Source organism: Sarcophilus harrisii, chromosome 4 (assembly GCF_902635505.1).
Source record: "Sarcophilus harrisii chromosome 4, mSarHar1.11, whole genome shotgun sequence".
In the NCBI taxonomy this organism is placed as follows: Eukaryota; Metazoa; Chordata; class Mammalia; order Dasyuromorphia; family Dasyuridae; genus Sarcophilus; species Sarcophilus harrisii.
The window spans coordinates 410,331,321-410,357,404 of record NC_045429.1 but is presented as its reverse complement, the minus strand read 5'-3'; the positions used below and the strand labels follow the sequence as shown (position 1 = coordinate 410,357,404).

The following is a 26,084-nucleotide window of genomic DNA, read 5'->3' as shown; positions in this document are numbered from 1 at the left end:
GCATACTGGGTCTGCGGAGGTTCTGTGGCTCGAAGGGCCGCTCGGGGGAACCCTCCTGCGCGACTGCTGGAGATTGGGAAGCCTCCGGGCCTGGTCGGGGGACGGCGGGCACTATAGCCGGGATTCCGGGCCCTGTGGGCCCCTTCCTTGTTCGTAGGTCTCTAGGGTGAGTGGGGCGCCTCACGTTCCACGTGAGAGTCCGGCGGGCCGAGACCTTATTCGCGCCATTAGTTTGGCCTATTCTTACACTTAAGCATAGTAATAGCGATAGAAACTAGTTCTGTAATCCGTAGGAGCAGTACTACATAAAGGTCAGTGGGCAAAAATCACAGAATTAAGCTAGGTTTTTTTTAAAAAGGAGTCTAACGTATACTTAAATATCAACTTGGAATTGCCGTAGGCAAGTAGCTTAAAAGCTGTGTTTAATTTCATTTCTCTGTAAAATGCAGTTGTTGGACTAGATGGCCTCCAAGGTTCCTTCCAGAGTTATTACTGCAAGAGAGGAAACTGATGCACTGTTTTAATTAATTTTTGTTGTATTGCTTCAGTCAGTCCCTTTGCAACTTCATTTGGTGTTTTCTTGGCAGAGTGACTTGCTATTTCCTTCTCCACTTCATTTTACAGATAAGGAAACCGAGGCAGATAGGATTAAGTAATTTAACCAGAATCACACATCCAGTAAATGTCAGAGACCAGATTTGAATTCTGCCTGATAGTAAGCCTAGTGTTCTATTCACTTCACCACCTACCTGCCCTTAGTTCATTAATAATTCATGCTCTTTTAAAGGGACATCTGAACTGAGATTTCGTGCTGAGAAGGTGCGATATTCTTCGGCTTATTTGGAATAGTTTTAAGTCGGTGATAGTCAAGCTTACTTTATTTCATAATAGGTTGTTTTGGGGCAAGGAAAATAAAGGTACAACTTTTGCAGATTGCTGTCTGTGGATTCCACATCCTTAGTGCTTTTTTTTTTTTTTTTTTTTTTTTAGGTAGAATGACTAGGGAGCTGTCTGGAAGAATTGCAAAATCCAAATCTTCCTCTCCCAGTAATTTTTCATCAAATTTTGATTTCCTTCCGAGTTTTGTTGCCATCCCTCCTCTGTTTTTATGGAGGGCCGACTGCATTATGCCTTTAAGAAGAAACGAATTAGGAGACTACATTCATTGGCCTAGTTAACAAGACTTGGCTTTTAAAAAAATTATGAAAAAGTTAAACTAATAGAAAATTATACATACTTTTTATTCATTGTTTAATAAACCTACATTAAAAAGCAAGTTTTATGATTAGCATTGAAATATATTTTATCAGAAATTAAAAAGCATTCTTGTTGCCATGACATTCTCATATTTCTTGAATCGGTGGAGAGTATGTTTAGATGACATACTGCATTTGATATGGGCCTTCATGGGAAAACAATATTAGTAAAATATTTAACAAAATCTATTATTTTAGGCTTTATAAACAAGTTAAATGTGAAATGTGATATAGACAAGGTGCATTGTGTAGGCTAATAGAACATTTGATTATAAACTAGATCGACCAAATTAAAACTTTTACAAGTTTCTTAAAATTCAATGTCTTGATGTCATTAATAAGCTCATTATGGTACTCAGAGATAGAATTAATACTTACCAATAGGTTAATTATGTAATTTGGGGATGTTTTTGTATTAAAAGAATTCCTAGTGTCTTACATTCTCTGAAAGAATACCATCTAGAAGGAATTTCTAAAACTTGCCCAAGTCTTTCTCTTTGAAAGAGATCCAGAAAGTTTAGGTAATACTCTTAAGGTTACACAGTTCATGTATAGCAGAGCTAAGGTTTTGAACTTTATACTCACAATTTTAAATTCAGGAGTTTTTCTGTATGATCTCACTTATGCTATAATTGAGAGTATAATACAAGGTGCACTAAGATTTTGGGACACTTTGTCCAATAAATAGCGTATAGGAGGGTATAATGTGATTGGGTTTTTCCTTTTTCTAATCATAATTAGGAGTCGTGGGGTAAAGATTTAAAAACTGGTACTTAGAGAAACATTGTTTTTTATTTTTAGTGACGTTATGGTTGATTCAGACGTTCAAAGAGTTCAAGTAAAGGAGAATATTAAATTCACACCTTCATTATCTGAACAGCGGCATAAGTTTGTTTTAGATTTTGTACGGAAACACAAACCCCAAAAGGTTGGTTCCTATTTCATTATTTTCAGAATGTACAAATGTGTGTAAAGGGTTTTCTTCAAACATATCTCCAAATTGGAGTGGATGAAGCAAAACACTTATATTAACTGAATATAGTTGGGTTTTTTTGTTTGTTTTGTCTTTGTATCTCAGGCCTAGCACAACTGCCCTTGATGTGGGTTTGGAATAAGAGCATAAAAAGGTTTGAGTATGTTGTAGTTTCAATATCTTAAGAGTTTGGCTAAAATTTAATAAACTTGATTTTCAGCATTTAGAGAATGCTCTTAGGAGTTGGTAGGCTTATTTAACTGAATTAAGCATTAGTCAATATAAATAAAATTAGATTTTTCACTAGGAGGCATTTAGGCTTGATTTAGGCATTTGATACATGTTTGCATAGTATAGTAAAATTGTTGTCATGAATTAGGATCTGTTGCACTTGAGCAAATGGAATTCATCTGCAAAAAGATGATTGCACTTTGACTGAGACTATAGAGAACGGGGAAAAGTAAATGTGCCAAACATAGTTCACAATATTCTTGAGTGAGGCCAGAACCATATAAAACTGGGGAAAACTTAATTGGGGAAACTTTTAACACATAAAAACACAAAACACAGGTAATATTAAATTTTAATTGTTATTAATGTTAATTAATATTATATTAACACCAAGTTAATAATTGACCCACAGGCATCTTTATTTTTAATTTAATGGCCCCAGTTTCTTTTTGTTTGATATCATTGAAGAGGAGCATCTAAGAAATGCACGAAAAGGGGTGGGAGATTAAAAAAAAAAAAAAAAATCCAACAAAGGAAGGGCATGGTCAGGTAAGAAGAAAAACAGGAGAAAAGCAGTGTCTGTGAAAACAAAGGGAAGAGGGAGTAATGAGGGATGGAAATGAACAACATTGAAGTGAAGAAAAATGAACATTAAATAAGGGTCACTGGATTTAACCACCAAGAAAGTCTTGATAATTTTAGAGAAAGCAGCCTTGTCAGGATTTTATTTTTGTTAGCATTCGTTTTAATGGGTATCAGTGTTGCTCCTGAGCTCACATTTTCCTGACTAAGGGGGGAAAAACTATTATGTGGAAGTTTCTTTTAAATGTGCTTTATTCTAGATGGAGTTGAATATAATGAGCATGCTACAATCAATGACAGATTTCATTTTTGAAAGGGGCATTCAGATTTTTTGAATATTGTAGATTATATTATGGTCTTAAGGTACTTGGAGTTATTCCATACCCTTTGACGTTAGGTTTTTGATGCTGTGGCTCTTCTTGGGGCTTTTGACTGATTTGTATTCGTTTAATTTAGATGTTTATAGATTAACAAAGCCACTTCTTTTAAAAAAAAAAAAAAAAAAAGCCACTTCTGTGAGGCTGATAATATTTTTACAAGAGGAAGGATAGGTTTCTACTTAAGAAAACCACCTACAGTCTCTTATATTCTACAGATTAATAAATAATACAATATGCAAAATATTGATATCCATTCTATATATAAAGAAAACTGAAACTAGTTATTCTACTATTAAGGTCTCTTTGTTACGGAAATTTGCCAACAAGAAGGCACTCTGTAACACCAACGAAATACTTAGTGAGACAGGCATTGAAATTAAAAACTTTCTTAAACAATTAATTTATTTTATCAGTTTAAAAATTATTTGAGCTCATTGGGTTAATGTGTTTATTTTTAATAAGAGGTTGTGTCATTACTTAGAGAAGTGGTCCAGAATTGTGATTAGTTTCCATGAAGGGAGGAACCTGGTAGATTTAGTTAGTTGTCTAAGATACAGATTAAGTGACTTGCTTATGGTTACAATTAATGTATGTCAGAGCAAGGAAGAACTGTTTTCCACACCTGACTTTGAAGTTTAGTATGATATCCTGCATCATGCTGCTTTTCCATGTAGTTTTATTTTTATTCTGTTACCTCTAGGAGTCTTCTTAATTCATGCTCAAACATATTTTGTTATAAATAACTTGAGAGTATATGGTTACTGTTTTTTCCGTTTTTATTTATAGGTTGCTGATTTGGGATGTGCCAATTGTAAGCTATTATGGAGGCTAAAATATCATGAATCCATTGAGGTGCTTGCTGGATTGGATATTGATGAGAACATATTAACACGGAACATGTAATATTGTACTTGAAAATTTTTTTCTAGAGTTTTTTACTTTTAGATAAATGTTATAGAAAACTTAATATGATTAGGTTTAAATTTTGTAAATACTGAATTTGAAAAGTTGGGAAGATTGGGGGAGGGGGGGAATAGAGCCTTAGTCAAGATCAAGTAAATAAGATGTTTTTCTTTCTTTCTTGTTATTGGTGATCATATTCCTGCATTGAGCTTAGTTGGATTGTGGCTTTAAAAGGGGGTTAGGGAACAACCTTATTTTATTTGTGTGAAAGCCATGACAGGAATGTGAAATTGCTGTTCCTATGCCATTAAGATGAATTAGACCATTCTTGATTCCAAGTCCATTTTGCTCTTACTTAATTATACTCTATCTTTCTTATCATTGTAGATGACAGTGCATGGTGCTAAAAGGTACTTAGCCTGTGAGTCAGTTTATTATATAATTTTGTATTGTTGAAACTATTATTTTTATGAGGAAAAGATGGATGTTGACAGATTTTTCTAATTGCACCATATCTTCAGATACCCAATTGATTGAAATATTGGGAATAGAAAATCATAAATCAACTATCTAAAGTCTTCTGCAAAACAAAAATCAAACAAAACATTTTCCTTGGAACAAAATAGAACTTTAAAGATTTTCAAATTTGCTGATGAAAGTAGACATTTTATTTAAGGATCTCATCTAATAATTGGATCAAATGAGTTGAAGCATATAAAGCCCTGGGGAAACTTTAAATTACAATATAAATGTCATTTAAATAAAAATAAATGCAGCATAAGGTAGGAGACAATCACTACAAATATTTGCTAATGTCCTTGAATGAAATTTGTGTATAAAATTCGAATAAGTTTTTAGATGGTCCTGCTTATAAATAATGTATCTGAATGCTTTAAGTTACAGAATGGATACCTTCATCGAAATCCATGATCATGCTAAAGAGATCACTCTCATACTAGTTATCTACACAGGAAATATAAAGTGCATATCACTCATGTTATAACATGTGGGAGAAGTAACCCAATGAGTTGGTCCCATCTGTAGAGAGACCTTACATGAAGTCTGAAGATAAATTATGAATCGGGCCTAAAACTGATTAGGAAAAAGAATAGCCTAGATTGTATCTGACTAAGTATACAACCCTTTCATCAATTGTGAACTTTTTTTGCTGAAAAGCCTAGCTTTTAATGCCATTATTCTCCTAATGATATATCGGTGATTATGAATCATGGCGTACCATGTTGGTAGTATAAAGTGGCTGCAGCTATTTCCTTTGAAACTTGCATGTGAGAAGAGCAATTAGTAATCAGGCACTTGTATATGAAGACAAGATGAGATCGGTCATAATTGTAAATGACAAAGATGACTTGTTAAATATGTTGATATTGCTGACAGTAATAAAAAGTTTCTAATTTGCACAGCTCTTCCATGCACGGTTCTTGTAAAGAAGTGGACAAGAACCACAGTGGAGAGAAATCTAATCTGTATTGATGAACATAGTGCCCTAGAAATTTTATGAAACTACAGTTTACTTGAGGCCTTAGTTTCTGTTTAAAAAAAAAAAAATAAGCATTTTTCATAGCTCTACAAAAGTTTGTGGTTCTATTTTCAAAAAACCTGTTTTGATGACTGAAGTAACTTGGGCTTGAAATAACAGTGGAACACACAAATTCCGATCTTCGAGTGGGAATGAAGAAAAAAATCCCAAATAAAGGAGAGTTGGGTAACTTTTTTAGAGCAAAATAGAACATTTTTTTTCAATATTATTCAACTTGTTGAATTCCATTCAATTATCTATTTTCAATATTAAGTGTCATATGGTTTTAGGCAATTTCATAATGTTTTAGAGTAAAATATTGCTGACATCAAAATTCACAGAATCCCTTTTTTCAGTAATGCCTCTTAATTTAAATATCTTAGTTCACTTTACCTGCATATTATACATATACATTCCTAATATAATAAATGCTAGGAAATGATCTGATATTAGATATCTATTCATAAATGTAAAGTCCTGTGATTGCTAGTCCCTCAGATTATGCTAATCCTTTACCATACTAGAAAGGAATTGGCTTTTGCCTATTGATACTTTGTACTTTTAAATTTCAAGTCCATCACAATACCAATTCTAAAAGTCTTATTTTCTAGGAAAGGTGTGGTTACCTGTTCTGTATCTGTAGGCCAAGAAGTGCATGTTAGAATACACATGGTTTTTATTCCATTAACTTCCTTTTGTTTTATGCTTTTAGAGTTTTTTGTAATCTATGCTGTGGTTTGATTCTCAGGTCAGGTTTAGCATGAAATAGTCCTTGGGAATAAATTTCCTTTGTCTTGAAGGCCTGGTGGACCTTTGACTGTTAATAATTATGGGCATCAGACTTGGAGCAGTTTTATTCACTCTAAAAATAATGCTTTTACAGTTATAGGTTACATACAGGTGCTGGAGACTATCTAGACCCCAGGGAAAGACCTTTAACTATTACCTTATATCATGGCTCTGTGGTGGAAAAAGATCCTTGCCTCCTTGGATTTGATTTGATAACATGCATAGAATTGTGAGTATCAATCTGACAGATATTGTGATATTAACTTAGAGGATTTTTTCTGCCTAAATTAGTGGGAATTATATTTAAACCCTATTTTATGCTTTTGTAAATGCAATAGTTGCCCTCTAGAGACAGATACTCCTGAATCCATCCAAATGAATCCAACCAGTTAAGTAAATGTATACTGTGTGAGACAGAATCAAGAGAATGTATATACAGTTAACACGAAATTAAAAGACCTCAAAACAAGGCTACCACAAATCTTGTGTCTAGAGCACAGAGGTAGTAGACTACTAATGTGGAATGAGACATGAGCTATTTACGAGACATAATTGTTTTTATTTAACTGTACTTCTTGATTAATAAGAGCTCTGTTGAAGGAGGCATGATATTGAGGAATGACAGTGTTCTTTAGAAAGACATTGATCAGAAAATTCCAAACTCTCCAGATTTCCCCCACAAACAAAATAAAATTGTACCTCGGAGTGAACATAGATCAGTGAAAAACAAATAAGACTTGGGGCAGAACAGAAGTCCTGGAAAAAACCAGAGTAGATCAGAGGAAAGACCATTGATTGGAGGTTTAACCAGTGTAAAGTGTAAACACTTCCAGATTACCTGCACAGAAACTGCAATAGGGAGCTTTGAGACATGGTCTGGGTTCTGAGGTAGCTTCAGCCTGAACCTCAGGAACTTTCTCCTCCCAGACTATGGGATTGAAAGCCTGAAGGAACCTTGGCTGATTAGGAACATCAGGCCCAGCTCTCTGGCTGAAGAGCCTATAGTGGAGAAAGAACCATCATACAGGTAAGTGCAGAAACTGTGGAGCAGAAATGCTGGGGGTGTATTGCAGGAGGATAGAAATTTGGGTTTGAAGTCCCAGATCAGAGGGGAGAGCGGAAATAAAGCCAGAGGCACCATCCCCCTATACCTAGGACTAGAGGTCATTACATTAATAAGTACTTATTAGAAAAAAATGAACTGACAAAGGAGAGAGTCCAATCATAAAAAATTACTATAGGAATAGGGAAGCCTCAGGTTAATCTTCAGAGGAGGATACTGAAGTTTAATTAAAAAAAAAAAAGTTAAATGATCATCTACCCAGAAAGAATTTATAGAAGAACTCAAAGATTTTAAAAATCAAATGCAAAAGATGGAGGAAAAAGTAAGAATAATCCAAGAAAAACAAGGATTAACAAGTAAACCAACTAGAAAAGGCTATCCAGAGACTTTTTAAAAATAGTATTTTAGTTTTTCCAAGTGCCTGCAGACAGTTTTCAACATTCACTTTTGCAAAACCTTGTCCTAAATTTTTTTCTTTCTTCTTCCCCCACTCTCCTCAAGACACTAAGCAATTCAATTTAGATTAAACATGTGCAGTTCTTATAAACATATTTCCATATTTGTCATGCTGCACAAGAAAAAAAAATCTGATCAAAAGGAAATCAAACCAACAACAAAAGATGAAAATACTATGCTTTGATCTACATTGTCTTCATAGTTCTTTCTCTGGATGCAAATGGCACTTTGCATCACAGGTCTATTGTGATTGACTTAATCGCTTGATTGTTTAAAAAGCCTGTCCAACCAATACATTGAACTTGTGAACTAATCCAACTGCTCTGGAGAGCAATTTGGAACTATGCACAGAGAATTATCAAACTGCATATCCTTTGATCTAGCAGTGTTTCTCCTGCATTTATATCCCAAAGATCATAAAAATGGGAAAAGGACCCACATAAGCAAAAAACGTTTGTGGCAGCCCTTTTTGTAGTGGTAAGGAACTAGAAACTGGATGCCCGTCAGTTGGGGAATAGCTGAATAAGTTATAGTATATGAATGTTATGGAATATTCTTTTTGTGTTTATATAAAAAAAAAAAAAAACAAAAAAACTAGTAGGATGATTTCAGAAAGGCTGGAGAGACTTAGATGAACTGATGCTAAGTAAAATGCACAGAACCAGGAGATTATTGTACACGGCAACAATATTGTGATGATTAACTGTGATGGACTTGGTTCTTTTCAACAATGAGGTGATTCAGGCCAATACCATCTGCATTCAGAAAGAATTATGGGGACTAAATTTTCACATAGTATTTTCACTTTTTTTTTCTTTATCATCTTACTTTTTCATTTTTGATCTGATTTATCTTGTGTAGCATGATAAATGTGGGAAATAACTTTAGAAGAATTACACACGTTTAACCTATTTTGGATTACTCGATGTCTAAGGGAAGAAGGGGGTAGAGGGAAGGGAGGGAGAAATCTGGAACACAAGGCTTTGCAAGGGTGAATGTTGAACTATCTGTATATTTTGAAAATAAGTTTTATTAAAAAAAAAAAAGCAACCAAGTCCATAGTTGATTATATAATCTTGTTACTGTGGACACTGTTTTCTTGTTTCTGCTTGCTTCACTCAGAAGATCCGGGGGGGGGAGAATGACACTTTGGTTTCCACTTGCCCAATTCTAATTTTCAATGAAATTAAGAGACTGAGAAATAATAAAACGTGACAAACAGAACATTAGAATGTGAAGTGTAAGAAATGGATGTGGAAAGGAGGTCAAGATAAGAACATAATTAGACCTAACCGAAAGCTGTGACCAAAAAAAAAAAAACCCTTGACACAGTAATAGAAGAAATAAAGAAAATTGTCCTAAAGTGATAGAATAACACAAAGTAGAAATAGAAAAAAAACTCAATCATTACCTCAGGTGTACAAGGAAAAGATACATGCAGTAAAGACTTTGTCAACAAAGTTTTATTAACATGGAAAACTAGAGTTCTCAACTAAGCTATGGCTAATGGTTCACAGAAACCTTCTTTTGGTTGAAGGCCCAAACCCCGCCCCCCCTCCCCCCTCCCAAATCCACCCCAACACTTCATGTTCCATACACAGTTCAAGTTAGTAGGGCTAGTAATACTGGTATTAATTTTTTAAAATGTAGTTGTTTTAAACTTAAAATACGAAATAGAAGAAAACATGAAAAAAGTTGCCATGTATACAGCAGAAGATAAAAGGATTCAAAATACAGAACAATAAATTTCCATCTCAAGAAAGCACATATGGTGCACATTGTATTTAGAACTGTCTTTTCTATGTTTCCTCCTTAGGTTTTCTGTTGTTCTCTGCTATGTACTTTTTATTCTATTCCTTCTCTTTTCCCCTTTCCTAAGATAGTTAAGCATGGATATATTTGAATAACACAAGCTTTTTGACGTTTGTGGTGGTTTTTTTTAAGGGGGGGGGAATCAAGTTAACCTGAACTTTCTATGTTGAGGTGTGCCTCTCGATTTTCTCAGTGTCCCTTTGAAAATAGGTGGTAGTGGCTTACATGAGGACTCCAGGATGGTGGGCTACAGTTTTGGTGACTTTGACAGCCACATGCTGCTATTCTTTTTACTCCTTGAATAAGCATTTTAATCCTGTCTTTGTTAATCTGTAGATCATTCTTGGAAGAGGTAGAAAAGCAAAGTAGAATTAAGTTGCCTAGGCTTCTCCATCATCTCATTCTTTCTTTTGATTCTCCTTTTCCCAATATACCTTTAAAAAAAAAAAACATTTTATTGTCTTTGGTTTTAGAATGTTTGACTAACCTAGTACTGCAAAATGTTTAGATGCAACCAATCTTGTTTAATGATTTTTTTTAAAAAATCAAATGTAGTATAATACAAGACTGACATCCATTGTTAATACAGTGAGAGAATTTTTAGAATTGGAAGGGACCTCTCTGTCCCAAATGTGTAGTGCATATTTGCAAAGCCAAAAGTGAGCTTTTAGGTGATGGAATAGAATATAAAAGAAATATATTTTCTGGGCCTGGCACAAAATATGTTCTTAATAAATTCTTGTTGGTTGATTGCAATTTCTACATGTCCTTAAAAACTCAAGTCAGAAGCTTACTTCTTTAGTATGAAACCTTCCTTAATAGTTGACCTCCCTCAACCCATAGGTACTAGTAAGAAATTTACTTCTGACGTGGATTTTTTTTGTATCTTTCCACTAGCTACTTGCATAGGTGCCCTACTAGTTTGTTATTCTTAAAACACACTTCTCATCTATCACATAGTACAGAAAGTATAAGCTGTGACCTGTGCCTTCAAGAAGCTTACAATCTAGGTGAGGATATAAGGCTCTTGGATGAAGCAGTTGATGGGGAGAAAAAAAAAACATGCTATCTGTTTCTTTATCTCTAACACTTAGCACTGTCTGGTATGTAGTAAGTGCTTAATAAATAAATGTATGTTGACTTGATGAGTAAAACTTTGTTGTAATGATTAATGTGGTTCTACAGATATCATAAATATTCTGTTAATAAGGGAGAGATGAGTCATAAGGTATAGTTTTTATTAAATTCATTTAGAAAAAACATTTTAAAAATACTATATTAAAATTCATCGTGTATCAACCTTTTCAGAATAGAACATCTAGAAGCCAAAGAATTGGCCCAGTTCCCAGAAGTATTATTTGGATTCTTCTCTCCAACCACAGTTATTATCAGCACACCGAATTTCGAATTTAATCCCTTGTTTTCAGGAAAGACACTATTCCGACATCCAGATCATAAGTTTGAATGGGACAGAACACAATTTCAGAGCTGGTGAGTTTTGTGAATAACTTTCATAGTTTAAAGTAACTAATTTGCTTTTTTTATATGTTGAAGTACACATTAAATTGCAAGGTAAATGAATAAATAAAGCATTTATTGTTGTTACTAAGTACTATGTTAAATGGTGAAGATACAAATCCAAAAGTAGGACAATTCCTACTCTCACAGCTCACCTTTTAATGAGGGAACATAGCATATGTAGGTTTTAGTTCCAAGTTAGGCCCAGTGGTTCTCTAGAATACAGTGAGAAAGTAGTGGTAAAAACCATCTTTAAAAGTGTTATTTCCATTTGGAAATCCATTTCTGTTGAAATAGTTGACAATAACAGGGGTTTGGAAGAACTCCTTTTGTGGGTCTTCAGTGGGCATGGCTACGCAGAACCAGATTGAATTTCCACAAGATATTACCCTAGACAATGTCTTTGGGGGCTAGGCTCGAAGCAGGGTTAGTAGTTCTAAAGGAGGGGTTTTGCTACTCTTGTATTTGTCCATTAGTGGGCAGTGCTTGAGTGCTTGTTGGCAGGGGCAGGCCCTTTGTCTACAAAGTGTGCTTTCTTGGTTGATAAGTGTAGGGGCAGTCAGACTTAATTAGCTTTTAGAGTCTATTTACTAAGGTGGTTTGTATCAAACAAACAAAAAAAGCCTGGGGAACATTCTTCTACCAGATCCTTGGGAGGCCAGGGGACATGTGAGAGAAGGATAACCTCCAGCTCCTAGAGACCTTTTGCTGGCATCCTTGCATTGTTTCTCTTAAATGGCATGTAGCTTTTCTTCCGGGCACCTTGAAGAGCCTTGGATCTCCTTTCATTCTGTCCTTGATTCCTATTGCTATGCTGCCATCACTTAACACTGCCATGGAGGCCTTCTGAGAGAGATTTAGGTGAAGGGAAGGCCTTCAAGTCAGATGTGGCAGCTGAGAATTGATGGTGAATTCAAGAGGACTTTCTAGGACTGGAGAAAACCCAAATAAGACATGGAGGGATGAGGTAGAATCAAAGTTTGGGCATATCAGTCAGGCCAGTTTTGCTAGAATGTCAATGAACATTTTATACATCTGCTGTGTGCTAGATACAGGGGCAAAATTCACTCCCTGCCCTCAAGGAGCTCACGATTCAATGGGGGAGAACATGCAAAGAAGTGTATATAAAACCAGCTATGTCCAGAATAAAAAGGAAATTATTAACAGAAAAAAGCACAGGAATGAAGAGGGGTTGAGAGATGAAATAAGCTTGGAAAAATAGGCTTTAGACAGATTATGGGCAACTTGGCAAACTGAGGATAGAAATATTTTTTGGTGATAGTGCTTCTGAAGGCTTGGGACCATAATGTTGACCTACATTTTAGAAAGATTATCTTGGCAGCCATGTGGAGTCTTGTTTTACAAAGTTGGGGAACTGGAGACCAAGAAATCTGTTGAAAATATTGGAATAGTTTTAAAAGATGGTAAGAACTTGAATGAGGGTTGTAGCCTTATTAATGTTAAGTTAGGAGACATCTAAGTGGAGTTAATGAAAAGGCTTGGCAACTGGTTGGATTTAGAAAATGGAGGAGATTGAAAATTTGGGTACTTAGTAGGGTGTTGGTAATAGGAAAATTTGGAGGAAATACTGAGTAAGATGAGTTCTTTTTTGGCCATTTTGGGTTTGAGGTGCCTTTGGGACATCTAGGACCTCTAGATACGATATCCAGCAGTTGGTGATATGAAACTGCAGTTCAGAAGCAGGGCTTATATGTATTTGGAGTTATCTCTACATACAGACTTCTTCTTGCTCTTTATACATCAGTTTGTAGATGGCATTTTATCATTTGTAATTTTTTCTGTTTTTCCTGTGCTTCTGGTTCTTTGTATTTCACACATTTGATTTTCATATATCAGTCAGTGGACTCCTTTAAATTCAGTAATATATGTCCTAATTCCTTTATTGTGTAGGAGGGCCCTTCTGGGAAGTCTGAGTTAAACTTTTCTGTAACACAGTAGGTTGTGTCAGGGCTTCTGAAATTAAATCTAATGAGATCTTTAAAAGGAAAGATTGAAAAAGAAAAGAGCCAGGAGAAAATCTTGGGTAAAGACTATTGCTAACTGAGGTGAGACATGGATGAACCATCAAAAGAATCCCAATTTCAGAAATAAAAGGGATCTTGGTGGTCATGAAGTTTAGCTTGTATTTAGAAAGAGAATTCCCTCAGGCTACAAGGTGCTTAGACCCTGGATGAAGATCTTTGAGAGGGTAGCCTTTTCCATTTATGTTAAGAAGTTTTTCCTTACATCAAATATGAATTTAGTTCTTTGTAGCTTCCAGGTTGGTTCCTGCTTCTGTCCTTTGGAGCTAAACACAACATACTTAATCTCCCTTTTCACATCAAAAATATGAAGATCACTATTTGTTCCTTCTTACTTTTCTATACCATCCGTTATCCCAGTTCCTTTAACTAGTTTCACTAATTTATTTCCCTTTGGACTCTCTGTTAATGTCCTTCCTAAAATGTGATGCCCACAATGAAGTAATAGTCTAGCATCATTTGAGCAGAGTACAGTAGTGACTGTCATATACTTATTTCTAGAAGCTATGCTTTAGTGTATCTCAAGATTATGTTTGGGGGGGAGTGTTTGAGGGTGGGGAGGAAAGGAGAGGAAGTTACTATGTTAGACTTTTGGTTCATTGAACTTGGGGTCCATTTAATATTTTCAGAAGACTACAAAAAGAATCAGAAGAGACCAGCAGAGAGCAGTATTACAAAAGATAAGAGAGAAAACCATTTCCAGGAGGAAGTGTCAAACAAAAATAAAGCGATCAAGAATGAGAACCCTCTTGGAGAAAGCAGTTTTAATCATATTGCCAGCCAGATTGTAAACAAGTGAGAGAAGAGTAGGGGATAAGGAAGTGAGGGCAACAAGAGTAAATGGTCCTTTCTAAACATTTTGCTGTGAAAGAGATGGGACAGTAGGAGGTTTGTAGGGTCAAATGAAAGACGAGAGGGAGTTCTTAAAAATGAAATTTCCTGAAAGAAGGTGAAGGATGAGATCAGACTCACAATTAGATTAACCTTAGTAGGAGAAAATCCATTATTTTTTCAGATGAAGGAAGAGAAAATATTGTATGATATTGTCTAGACTAAGGCAGGGGTCCTCAAACTTTTTAAATAGGGGGCCAGTTCACTGTCCCTCAGACTGTTGGAGGGCTGGACTATAGTGAAAACCAAAACTGAGTTTTGTGGGCCTTTAAATAAACTTCATAGCCCTGGGTGAGGGGGGTTAAATGTCCTCAGCTGCTGCATCTGGCCCACAGCTGTAGTTTGAGGACCCTTGCTCTAAGGCATATCCAGAGCAGAGAAAAGGAACTTTTAACATAGTCTCAGTTTCTTTAACAATTTAGAAGTCTTCTAGAAAGAGAGAAAAAGGCTTAAGAGAATATATAGAAAAGTCACGGAGTATAAGCACTGGGCCCTTTGAAATGTGAACTGCCTTCAGATTCATGGCATTACACTCAAAACTAGTAGTGCTAAGCCCCCACCGATATAACAACACTAATCTAAATGGCACCATTACTGAATAATAATGAAATACTGTGGTCTCAAAGAAATTTCAAATAATGCAAATAATTGTCCCTTCTTACTCTTCTATACATTCATTATCCCAGTTCCTTTAACCAGTCCTTCTAGAGCATAATAATAATACAAAATACAAAATCATCTCAAGTCACCTCTTTTCATGCCTCCTCTCCTAGTTTCCTGTAGTTCCATTTGTGTTACTGCTCCCATTCCTACCATTATACTGTTCAGATGGTAAGGGGTGGTGGAAAGACCTAAAATTGATAAAACCTTCAAAAACTTTTGAAGCCCCTTTATTTTCTCCTGTCTTGGTCAAATTTCCAGTACTTTGAACAACTTCCTCCATCAATGTTCCCAGGCTACATGTCTATTTGCACTACCTCTAGGGGTCATGATAGACTTTTGAGAGGTTCCTATGAAAAGGAATAAGAGTTAAGTAGTGTTTTGTTTTTTATTCTGTAGTTCCATCCCTTGCTCCATGGATACATATCTTTGTTGATATAGCTTTATTTAGGAAGACCAATTTTTTTTTTTGTTTTGTTTTGTCCTTAACATTCATTGCTATCCTCAGTTCATTCTGAGCCCTAGCAATCTTGGGACTTTTGAATTCATCTCCAAATGCTTGCCTTTGCTTCTCTTTCAGGGGAGAAAAAAATCTTAATTTGGTTGATGAATTTCCTATCTATTCCCCTCTTCTCTCTCATTGTAATTACTTGTCAGAAGTCTTTGAAAACCATTCCATCTCTCCTAGAACAGCTTCCCCTCTAGATTTGCAGATTCATTCCTACCTATTCCTACCTATTCTTTGTCTGAAATATTGAAATCTATTCTTAGTTTAGGATGCGCTACAGACTTATGCCCAGATTTTTCCATTTTCAGCTGGCACAGACTTTAATGAGTTGTCACTGACTTCCTGTTATTTTAAACACTGTTTAACTAAAGACACTGTTACTTTAACTACATAATCTAGCATTTAGTCCTTTAAGATTAGAAGCAAGTCCAGAATATTAGTCTCTTCACCCTCTATTTGTAAATATTTTTTTGAAAAGTGATCATTTAGGCAAGTTTAGTGTTTATTAGCTACTTCTGCTGTTAACAGCATTCCAGCAGATGTTAACATAATTATTTTTCTCCATTGCTGCTATTAAGGATACTTCAGATTCAGGAAACTAATCTTAAACTTTGTGGGCAGTTCTTTAATAACATTTCTATCATGACAGCATTTCTATTTCTCCCTTAATTGATTTCTTCCATGATTCTAGTGCATAGATTTCTTCCACTTTTCATCTTGAGGCATCGGTGGTGTAGTAGTTCTGGAGTCAAAATTGACAGTAACTTAAGTATATACCTAACTAATGATTTCTGTTTAAGAAATCATGGGTCTTTACAGTATATATATTATATGTCCAGTTAAACCCTGTAATAATATCAAATGAGGCATAAGCCAGGGTGACATGCTGACCAGAATTTGTTTACCCCTATTAAAGGACTTCATGACGGGTTTCATCATTTATAAATGATGAGGTCCTTTGGAGGCTCTTATTTGTGAATGATTTGATGGTTTCCAGAATACTGCAAACTTCCTAAATGGGATATAGTACAACTCCAAAGTTGTCTTATCATCCACATATACAAGAAACACCCACTGACAAAGAATGCTTGTTGTTCACACTGTCAGACACTTGAATTGATGACCCATAATGTTTGTTTCTGCAAGTTTTGTATGCTCGTTTGATTTACTGGAAAACACTTTAGAAAAGCAGAATTAGAGACTTGTATGTGGGGAATTGTACTGTGCTTTTAATAACCTCTCTGAAACAAAGGCCCAACTTTGTAACATTAGTATTCTGGTGATGTTATGGCTTCCAAGGATAGCAGCATACCCCTATCTTTAAAGAATTCAAGGTTCAAGTCACATCAAGAGAATTGGACAGATCCGTAGATACAAATAAGCTATACTGTATTGCCAGTGAAGGACTACATAGAGGTAGCATCATAATAGATTTTCTCTAAAATGTGTACCAGGAAAGGAAAGAGAAGGGCAGTCATAATAAAAGGAAATAAATGGTAGCTTGCCCGGTCTTTGTGCTCCAGTGGTACTTTATATTCAGATTAGAAGACCCCTAATAAGGAAATTCCCTATAGATTTATGGGAGAATCTTTACAAGAGCAAGAAGAAAACAATGGGCTAGAATCTGCGCTCATGTGGATAGATGATAAATCCATCAAAATGTGTGCAAGGCACTGAGCTAAGTTCTAGGGGTGCAAAGATAGAAATAAAATACCCCTGCCTTTAGACACTTATTTTTAGTTGGGAGAATATGATACATGTAGAAGAATGAGGTAATTTGAAGAGAGAAACATGTTGTTGGTGGAGCAGAGATGAAGGAAGACTTAGCTAGCTAGATTTTGAAGGAAAGCAATATTCTGAAAGAAATGAGAGCCAGAGAGAGAGTGACTGTACTGTCTCGACTTCATTCAGCTTAGACTAGTGCACAGACACAGGAAAGGAAATGTGAGTGTGGGGAATAGCTAAAAGATGCACTATGTGTAAGACAGTAAAAGGAACTCTACAAAAGATTGAAGCCATGATATGGCAGGCTTTTAAATGGCAGGTAAGTTGTGGTTTTTTTTTTTTTTTTTTTCTTTTGAGATCCCTAAAGGCAATAGTCATTGAAGGCTTTCAGCCAAAAGAATGTTTGGCAGACTTTGTTTGATAGAAATAGGAATGTGTGGAAGGGTTGGAGAGAGAGGAGGAATATGATTTGCTTTTGTAAGTATTATATAGACTTCCTTTGATAAGGCTCTCATTAGTCTTATTAACTCCCAGGTCAAATTTCAACACCTTGAATTAGAATCTGTTTCACATTGTTAATTATGCATAATTTGCTGTATGTCAACATCTGAGGCTATATGTTTTATCACTACCCTTCTTGGATCTTGCAAGAAATGATCTTGTGAATAAGTACCTCTCTTCTTTGCTTTTTCCTGTGTTGGACTCTTTACTCTCTGGTATCTGAATTGTCAGATTTATATCTATATAAATTATCATATTATATATATTATAATATAATATCTATATAATATATATTAAAAATGTATGTAAGTACCTTTCTTCTTTATTTTGAACTTAAAGTCCTTGATCAGCTGTGCAAGTTTTTTTTTTTTCTTTTTTTGCTTGCCTTAATTGGATATCAATCATCCCAGGTCAAGTTGAAGCAATTATTCACTGTTTTGACAGCTCTCTCCTCACATTCCAGATGAATGCCACAGGAAAATCCGATACTTGCTTATTCATGTCAAGTTAACATGATTATCTTGGGCATTGTCAACAGCAAGAGCTAGTTTCTTCCTAGGATGTCTCCCCTGGTGACATCATCATTCCATGGAGCATGAGAAACTGCATTCTTCAGCTTGGGATAGACATAGGAACTATTTAATCAATAGATGGCTAAGGTTCTCATAGGTCCTTTTACTTCTCTCATTTGTCCCCTGATGCAATTGTGACATGGGTTGTGATGCTCTATTGCTTCTTTGAGGCACTTGTTCTTTTTTTTTTTTTTTTTTTTTTTTCCCCAAGGAGCATTTCTTTCCCCTTAATAATTTGAAGGTCAAAAAGGTGTCCAACAGCCCTTTTGTCCTTAACAGGAAGACCAAGCCTGCGTTTTTGCGCACACTTAGCGGTTAGCTAGCAATGATAGAAATGAAAGCATCAAACTCCCTGCAGGCCATGGATCCCTTCATATTTTTAGAAGCTTTACAGGTAAGTTTTTCTCTAGTTATCTATCACTTGTATCATAGCAATTGAGTTTAAGAGTTAAAATGTGTTTTTCTTTGTCCTTTTGGTCTTCTCTGTTTAGCCAGCTTTCATTTGTTAATGACTGGATTATCTACCTAGTGGATTATTTTAAATCACTTGTGGCTTCCTACCCCCTATTGTCAGTTGTTAAGGATGAAACTCGGTATTGTATGTAGCCAGTCAAAAAGGAAGTAAATGTCTGAGAAGAGACAACCTTATGCCAGAAAAGGTAGTGGTTTACATGGTATTGGTCTTAGGGCATTTCAGGGGTTTTCTTCTCCCCTCATCAAAACAAAAAAAACAACAATAATAAAAAACCCTGAACTCTCCCCCCACCCACCTGACTCATTCTAGAACAGTCTTTCATTCACCAATTTGAAATGCGATTTTACTGGAAACCTCTAGAGAGAGGGAACATATCGGCTTCTATTCATACTAAGAAATGAAAGACTGATAAAAATTTCTTTAATTGAGCAATTTCTGATAAAGAGTGAATAGAGAGGCCCCTGAAGGCACCAGTGAGCATCTGGGGCATATAGGATTGAATAAAGAATAACAGGACTCCTCAGGAGTAACATAGCATTTAAAAGCTTAATTTTCTACAAACCTCTGTGAGGGAGATAGAGAAGTATCAGCCTTATTTTCAGACATTTGAAGACTTGAGCTCTGAATGGCTTAGTAACTTGTTCCTGTTTGTTTGGCTGGTAAATGACTGGAAATGGAACCTACATCTTACTCCAAATCCATTATTTTCTATCACACCAAACTCCTTCTCCAGAAGCCCAAGAAAGGAAGGGACAATGCGTCAAAAGACAAACTGGGCTTTTGGACGTTGCTTAGTTTAGGTCATTGTGTTTGACTGCTTAAATGACTGAGCCTGTGTTACCTCTACTACACTTGAAAGCTAAATAAGTTTTTTAGATAGGAATGTTTTGTTATTAGCACTATTTATCTCTGTTGATGTGAATGATTTACAATTAACACTATTAAGATATCAACCTGTTATCAGCTTTTGGGGAAAAATAATTTCCAAGTTGAATAGTAAAGTATTAGTTTTGAAAAATATGCATTTTAAAGCATTTTATAATTATGTCTTATGTACATGTGTATGCATGTTATATCTGAGATAATAATATATGCTGTATCTACAGATATTTCTCTAGATCTACTCAGATCTATAGATGTTTTATAAATCTTTAGATTGATAGAGCTTTCTTTGTGAATGAAACTCTATAATATAAAACTTCTGTTCACTTGAGGTATTTCAAAGCTATTGCAGATAGAATTATGATTAGACTTCTGCCCCCTAATATATCTTGATTTAGTTTTAAAACCAAGTAAATTATATAACGTAGGAAATAATTTGTCTGTTTCTCTTCAGGGCTTCAGATGCAGCAAGAAATTATGGTTATTCGGTGGAATTTACTGGATTAGGGGAACCACCACCTGGAGCTGAGGCTGTTGGATTCTGTACTCAGATAGGGATCTTTATGAAAAATAAACCAAACGCACAATCTCTACTCAATGAAAAAACTGTAGAATGCACTCACACAACAGTAAGTATTAGATTTAAGTTGAAATAACAGACTTACTAATGATCTTGGCAGGAGAGAGTTCAAGGCTAAGAGACTTGAAAGATTAGATTTTATTTCTCCAACTCTGCAGTAGAGTTCAACTGCATAGCCGATGCACTACAAAAGATGACTGAGGTGTTACTATGTAAAGATGTATGTTCTTGTATTTGCCTGTGACCTGAGTCAAATGTTCTCTTGTTAACCAGTGAAGGGAAAGGTTAAACAAACTGGGAAACTGAAAAGGCTTAGTTGAAATGGTAAATAATTAAAAAAAAAATCTGTATTTTGTTATGATCCACTGACACTACAGTGCTGATCTGTTGAATGTAAATTAGCCAAAAATTAACAAGCATTTACTTTTTTTTTTTTTGCTGAGGCAGTTGGGGTTAAGTGACTTGCCCAGGGTTACACAGCTAGAAAGTGTTAACTTGTCTGAGACCAGATTTTGAACTCCGGTCCTCTGGACTTCAGGGCTGGTGCTCTAACCACAGCACCATCTAGCTGCCTCCAATTTCTACATTTAAAAAAAAGTGACTTGTTTCTTACAGGGTCAGGATGAAAAATATTGAAGAAAGTATCCTTTCTTTCCCAGTTGCGTTCTAATAGACTTTAAAAATTTAAATACATCTTTCAATTTTAGTTTGCTTGATTGGATTATTCCAGATTTAATATCAATTTGTAATCCATAAATTAATTTTTCATATTTTAGAAGGATGTCTAAATTAGAATATAGTTAATTCATTGAAGGTAGAACTGATGGTTTTTGGTTGGTTTTTGGTATCCTCTCTACTCTACAAGATCCTTTCTGATCTTGTAATATGTTATTCTTAACATACTGAGGTGTGTATGTGTGTGTGTGTGTGTGTATACACACACGAGATCACATCCCATGTCTGTGACTCCCTCCCTCTCTCCATACATATACACTAGATCACATCCCATTCTTACGTCTATCTGTGTCTATATCTATATATCTACATATATACTTCCCAAAAACCTTTGCCTCTTTCAAGATGCAAGTTGTTTTATCCCCTCTGCCAAGTCTTCCTGAATTCCCCCAAGTAGCATTTTTTCACATCCCAATTTTCCTTGTCAGATTGCTGTTTTGGTAGTAGCAAAAGAGCCTCAAAGCAGACTTTGTAAATTAACAAAGAATCTTTTTTTTTAGGATTGCAGGGAACTTCAAGGCAAAAGGAGGAAGGAATTGAGGCAAGGACTTTACTTTTCCTATTAGTGCCTCAGGCCTAGAGTCCATTAGGGTAAAGAAACCAGCCATTGACATTAGAAATATTGTCAGCAGTAAAACTATAATAGTGGGAGATCTCAACCTTGCACTCTTAGAATTAGATAAATCAAAGCACAAAATAAGAAAGAAGTCTGAGATAAATAGAATACTAGAAAGTTAGATATGATAGATCTCTGGAGAAAACTAATTGGAGACAGAAAAGAATACACTTTCTTCTCAGCAGTTCATGGAACCTATACAAAAATTGACCATATATTAGGACATAAAAACCTCAAACTCAAATGCAGTAAAGCAGAAATAGTAAATGCATCTTTTTCAGACCACGATGCAATAAAAATTATTCAACAAAAAGCCAGGGGAAAGTAGACCAAAAAATAATTGGAAACTAAATCTCATACTAAAGAATGATTGGGTGAAATAGCAAATCATAGACATAATAACTTCACCCAAGAAAATGACGAGACGTCATACCAAAATGTGTGGTATGTAGCCAAAGCAGTAATAAGGGGAAATTTCATATCTCTAGAGGCCTACTTGCATAAAATAGAGAAAGAGAGGTCAATGAATTGGGATTGCAACTAAAGATGCTAGAAAAGGAACAAATTAAAAACCTCCAGTCAAACACTAAACTTGAAATTCTAAAAATAAAAGGAGAGATGAATAAAATTGAAAGTAAAAAAAAAAATTGAATTAATAAAACTAAGCGTTGGTTCTATGGAAAAAAACAACAAAATAGACAAACCTAGTAAATGTGATTTAAAAAAAAAGGAAAGGGGAAAATCAAATTTTTAGTCTTAAAAATGAAAAGGGACAACTCGCCACTAACAAAGAAGAAATTAGAGCAATAATTAGGAGTTACTTTGCCCAACTTTATGCCAATAAATTTGACAACTTAAATGAAATGAAAGATTACCTTCAAAAATAGCTTGCCCAGATTAAGATGAAGAAGTAATAGAATAAACAGTCCCATTTTTTTTTTCTGCTGCAATTTAAACATTTTGGTACAAACTTAAGAGCCTAGGTGCTCCCGTGCCTGCAGTTCTGCGAATTGAGGAGACCAGGAGACAAAAAGTAATATCCATTGTCCAAAGGATGGGACTCAACTTCACAGAGACACCCAAGAGGAAGAGGTAGAAAGAGAGGGCTGGACTGGGGCAGACCTAAGAGGCTCCCCCAGCTGCCAGGAAGGGGCAGGAGATGGAGGTGAGGAGGAGAGAGAAGCAGGCAAGAATCTGCCAGGAAAAGACTCATCTCGGACCTGGCTCACAACATGGGGGCAGAATCCAAAATGCTACAAGGGGCATGATAGGGCGGCCTGAGCAGGGGACCAGAGTCCTGGCCCTGTCTCTCTGGTCCAAGAGGGCAGGAGAGAAGCCTAGGCCCTGATCCTGACATATGGGGAGCTGTCTGTGTCCAGGAAGGAAGAAAGAAAGGAAGAATGAAGGAGAGTCCTGATGGGTTGGCATGGAGGCAAAAGCCGGAGCGAAATGAGAATGGCGCAACTGGTTAAAGTAGTATAAGTTATGTACAAACTCTGGGTTAATCAGTCCACTTGGCTGGCAGCATTCACACCCGTGCTGTGGGTGCCTTGGCCCCAGGACAGAAGGGAAGCACGGAGGAGAGGGCGAGTTCATCCCACATCATCTTGGCCCTCGAAGGGGAGGGAAGAGTGCCCACGGCACCTCCCAATATAAAATGTGGAGAAAAACATCTTTAAATAACGGCATGAAACTAAGAATGTCCCCTTCCCCTCCCAATCCCCCATGGCGGGCGGGCAGAAGGGGCGATCTCTACAGCAGCACAGGCAGGACATTAGCAGCACCGCTTCTTCCGGTTACTGTTCTTTGTGAGCTTGACCACATCATTCTGTTGCTGCTGCCCCTTTACTAAATTTTCTTTCTTTGCTCGGAGAACCAGCTCTGTGATGCAGTTGAACATCTCTTCCACGTTGACGTTCTCTTTGGCGCTGGTCTTAAACCGCTGGATCCCCATCTTCCCAGCAAACTTGTAGGCGTCTTCCGTCTCTACCACCTTCTGCTCTGGGTCATCATTCTTGTTTCCCACTAATATCCTGCACACGTCATCACAGTTCTGGTTGATTTCATGGAGCCACAGCTTGACATTGACGAAAGACTGCGCTGGTGACATTGTACACAACAATGACCCCGGGGGTCCCTTGGTAACACCTGGAGGTGATGATGCGGAAGTGTTCCTGCCCAGCCGTGTCCCAGATCTGTAGTTTGACCTTTTCCCATTGATCTCCACAGTCTGGATTTTGAAGTCCACCCCAATTGTAGTGATGTGGCTGCCCAAGAGTGTTGTCTGCAAATTGTAACAGCAAGCTGCTCTTGCCCACGCTGCTGTCATCAGTGACAAGCAGCTTTAAGAGTCCCAGGCCATGGTGGGCGGTGGGCCGAACTGGGTCGGGCCAGGTGGCCCAGAGAGGAGGGAGGGAGGGCCACAGAGCAGGGGCGGGTGGGGAGTGGGCGGGCCTGGCGATCAACCAACAGTCCCATTTTAGAAAAAGAAATAGAACAAGCAATATTAACCAACTCCCTAAGAAAAAATCCCTAGGACCAGATCGATTTTACATGTGAATTCTACCAAACACTTAAAGAACAATTAATTCCAATGCTATATAAACTATTTGAAAAAATTGGGATTGAAGGAGTCCTACCAAATTCCTTTTATGACATAGACATTGGTATTGATACCTAAACCAGGTAGGTTGAAAACAGAAAAATTATAGACCAATCTCCTTAATGAATGTTAATGCTAAAATCTTAAATAAAATATTAGCAGAAATATTGTCAGACTATGCCATCAACCAACTTGTGTACAAATGTATTATGATCACTATGTCACAACACCTAGAACTATTAGAAAAAAGTATACCACCAGTTTTGATAAACTTGGCAATAGGGACCATGGATAATGCCTTGCTCCATTCTATCTTGTCTTTCTGTCTTGCTTGGGGTATTCTCCTTCCTTGAGTAAGTTCCCTCATCTATTCTCTCAAATCTGAACATCCAGTTTCAGATGAGGTGCAGCCTCCTGTACTGACTGTCTTAATTTTCAGTTTCTAGTGCTTTGCTCTTGCAAATTTATATACTTTTATATTTCACCTACATGTGTCCACTCTTTCCCTCCCAGTAGACTGTAAGCCCCTGGAGGGCAGGGCCTCTAATTCTTGTCTTTGTTTCAAGTGCCTATCAGTCCACATAACAGAAATGAAATAAATGCATTATGGGTGCTAATATTTCTTGAATAGAATTGTTGAATAGGCCTCTACTACTTGTGATCTCCTTTAGATCAGGATTCTACTAATTTCATATGTCTTTCTGCATCTTCATGTAGTCATTTTGTCTGTAGTTTTGCTTAGATTTTTTTTTCTTGATCTGGGTATATGTGCATGTATGCTTGAGGATATCTAATGTGTTAAGAATAGTATCTGAAATCTTTTTCCTGTTCTCTCCAGGTTGGTACAGTAATATATCCAAGCTTGAAGGAAGAAAAATACCTTCGAAAGGCAGTATCCAATGAAGTTTTTTCTCAAATCTTAAAAATGAAGAGAGTTCTATTAGAGAGCCTCAAGATGAAGAATGACAGTGACAGTGGTGATGAGTGTGAATTTGTCAAGCCTAAATATAATGAATCCAAAAATGACCCCTTTGAGGAGACCCCCAAGCCGTTCTGTATTGAAAATGTATTCTATGTACCTCTGGAAAGGCTTTTCTCTTTCCCCAAAATAAAACACCTATGTGGTGACCTTGAGACGTTAAAAATGCTAATTGCTGATGAAGTAACACTAAGCAGTGATGGTTCTTCTGTCATGATTAACATTGTCGATGAAGAGGACTGTGATTTGAGTGACAATGATGGGGATGACTTATGATTTGGATGACAATGAGGAGCATAATTGTGGCTCTAATAGGACTTGTGTATAATGGGGATGACCATGAAGATCATTGCTAAGTCATTGTTGTTGTTTTCACAAATTCAGGGAATTAAACTTCTTAATGGGCTCTGCTGGTTTTTTTTTTTTTTTTCCTTTTCCCTGTGGGTATTTAGCGATTTTATTAGTTTAAAGTTTGGAATTAAATTTAAATTATTGATGGTGTAAAATCAGTGACGCTAAACTGAAATAGAAATGGGGCTACATACCAACTTAGGAAAAAATCACTATCAATATATATGTTTTGTTAGGTGTCCCAGTGACTATTGGTTTGACACCTGGGGTTCAAACTCCCTTAGTCCTACTCTCCTTACCAGAAACACTATCCCTTCAGAACACAGGGGTAGCTTATGCCCTTTTATGCTGAGCACTAATGGCAAAAACAATATCCCTAATAAGAGGTTCTTTCCCCCCCACCCCACTCCCCCATTAGGACTCTCAGTATTGATGTTTACCCCAGGCCAAGGTGTTTTGGCAACT

The 26,084-nt window shown here is 36.4% G+C and overlaps 1 protein-coding gene and 1 pseudogene across 1 annotated transcript; one reads left to right on the top strand and one right to left on the bottom strand.

Annotated features, from left to right (window-relative positions):
* Positions 1-25,674, top strand: HENMT1 (HEN methyltransferase 1). Its single transcript, XM_031967187.1, is given in 8 exon segments — positions 1-166; positions 2,058-2,184; positions 4,209-4,321; positions 6,746-6,880; positions 11,291-11,473; positions 20,211-20,385; positions 25,128-25,538; positions 25,540-25,674. Coding segments are annotated over 7 exon segments (1,194 nt in total). The 5' UTR covers positions 1-166; positions 2,058-2,064; the 3' UTR covers positions 25,597-25,674.
* Positions 23,239-24,203, bottom strand: LOC105750513 (annotated as a pseudogene).
* Positions 25,675-26,084: the final 410 nt, after the last annotated feature.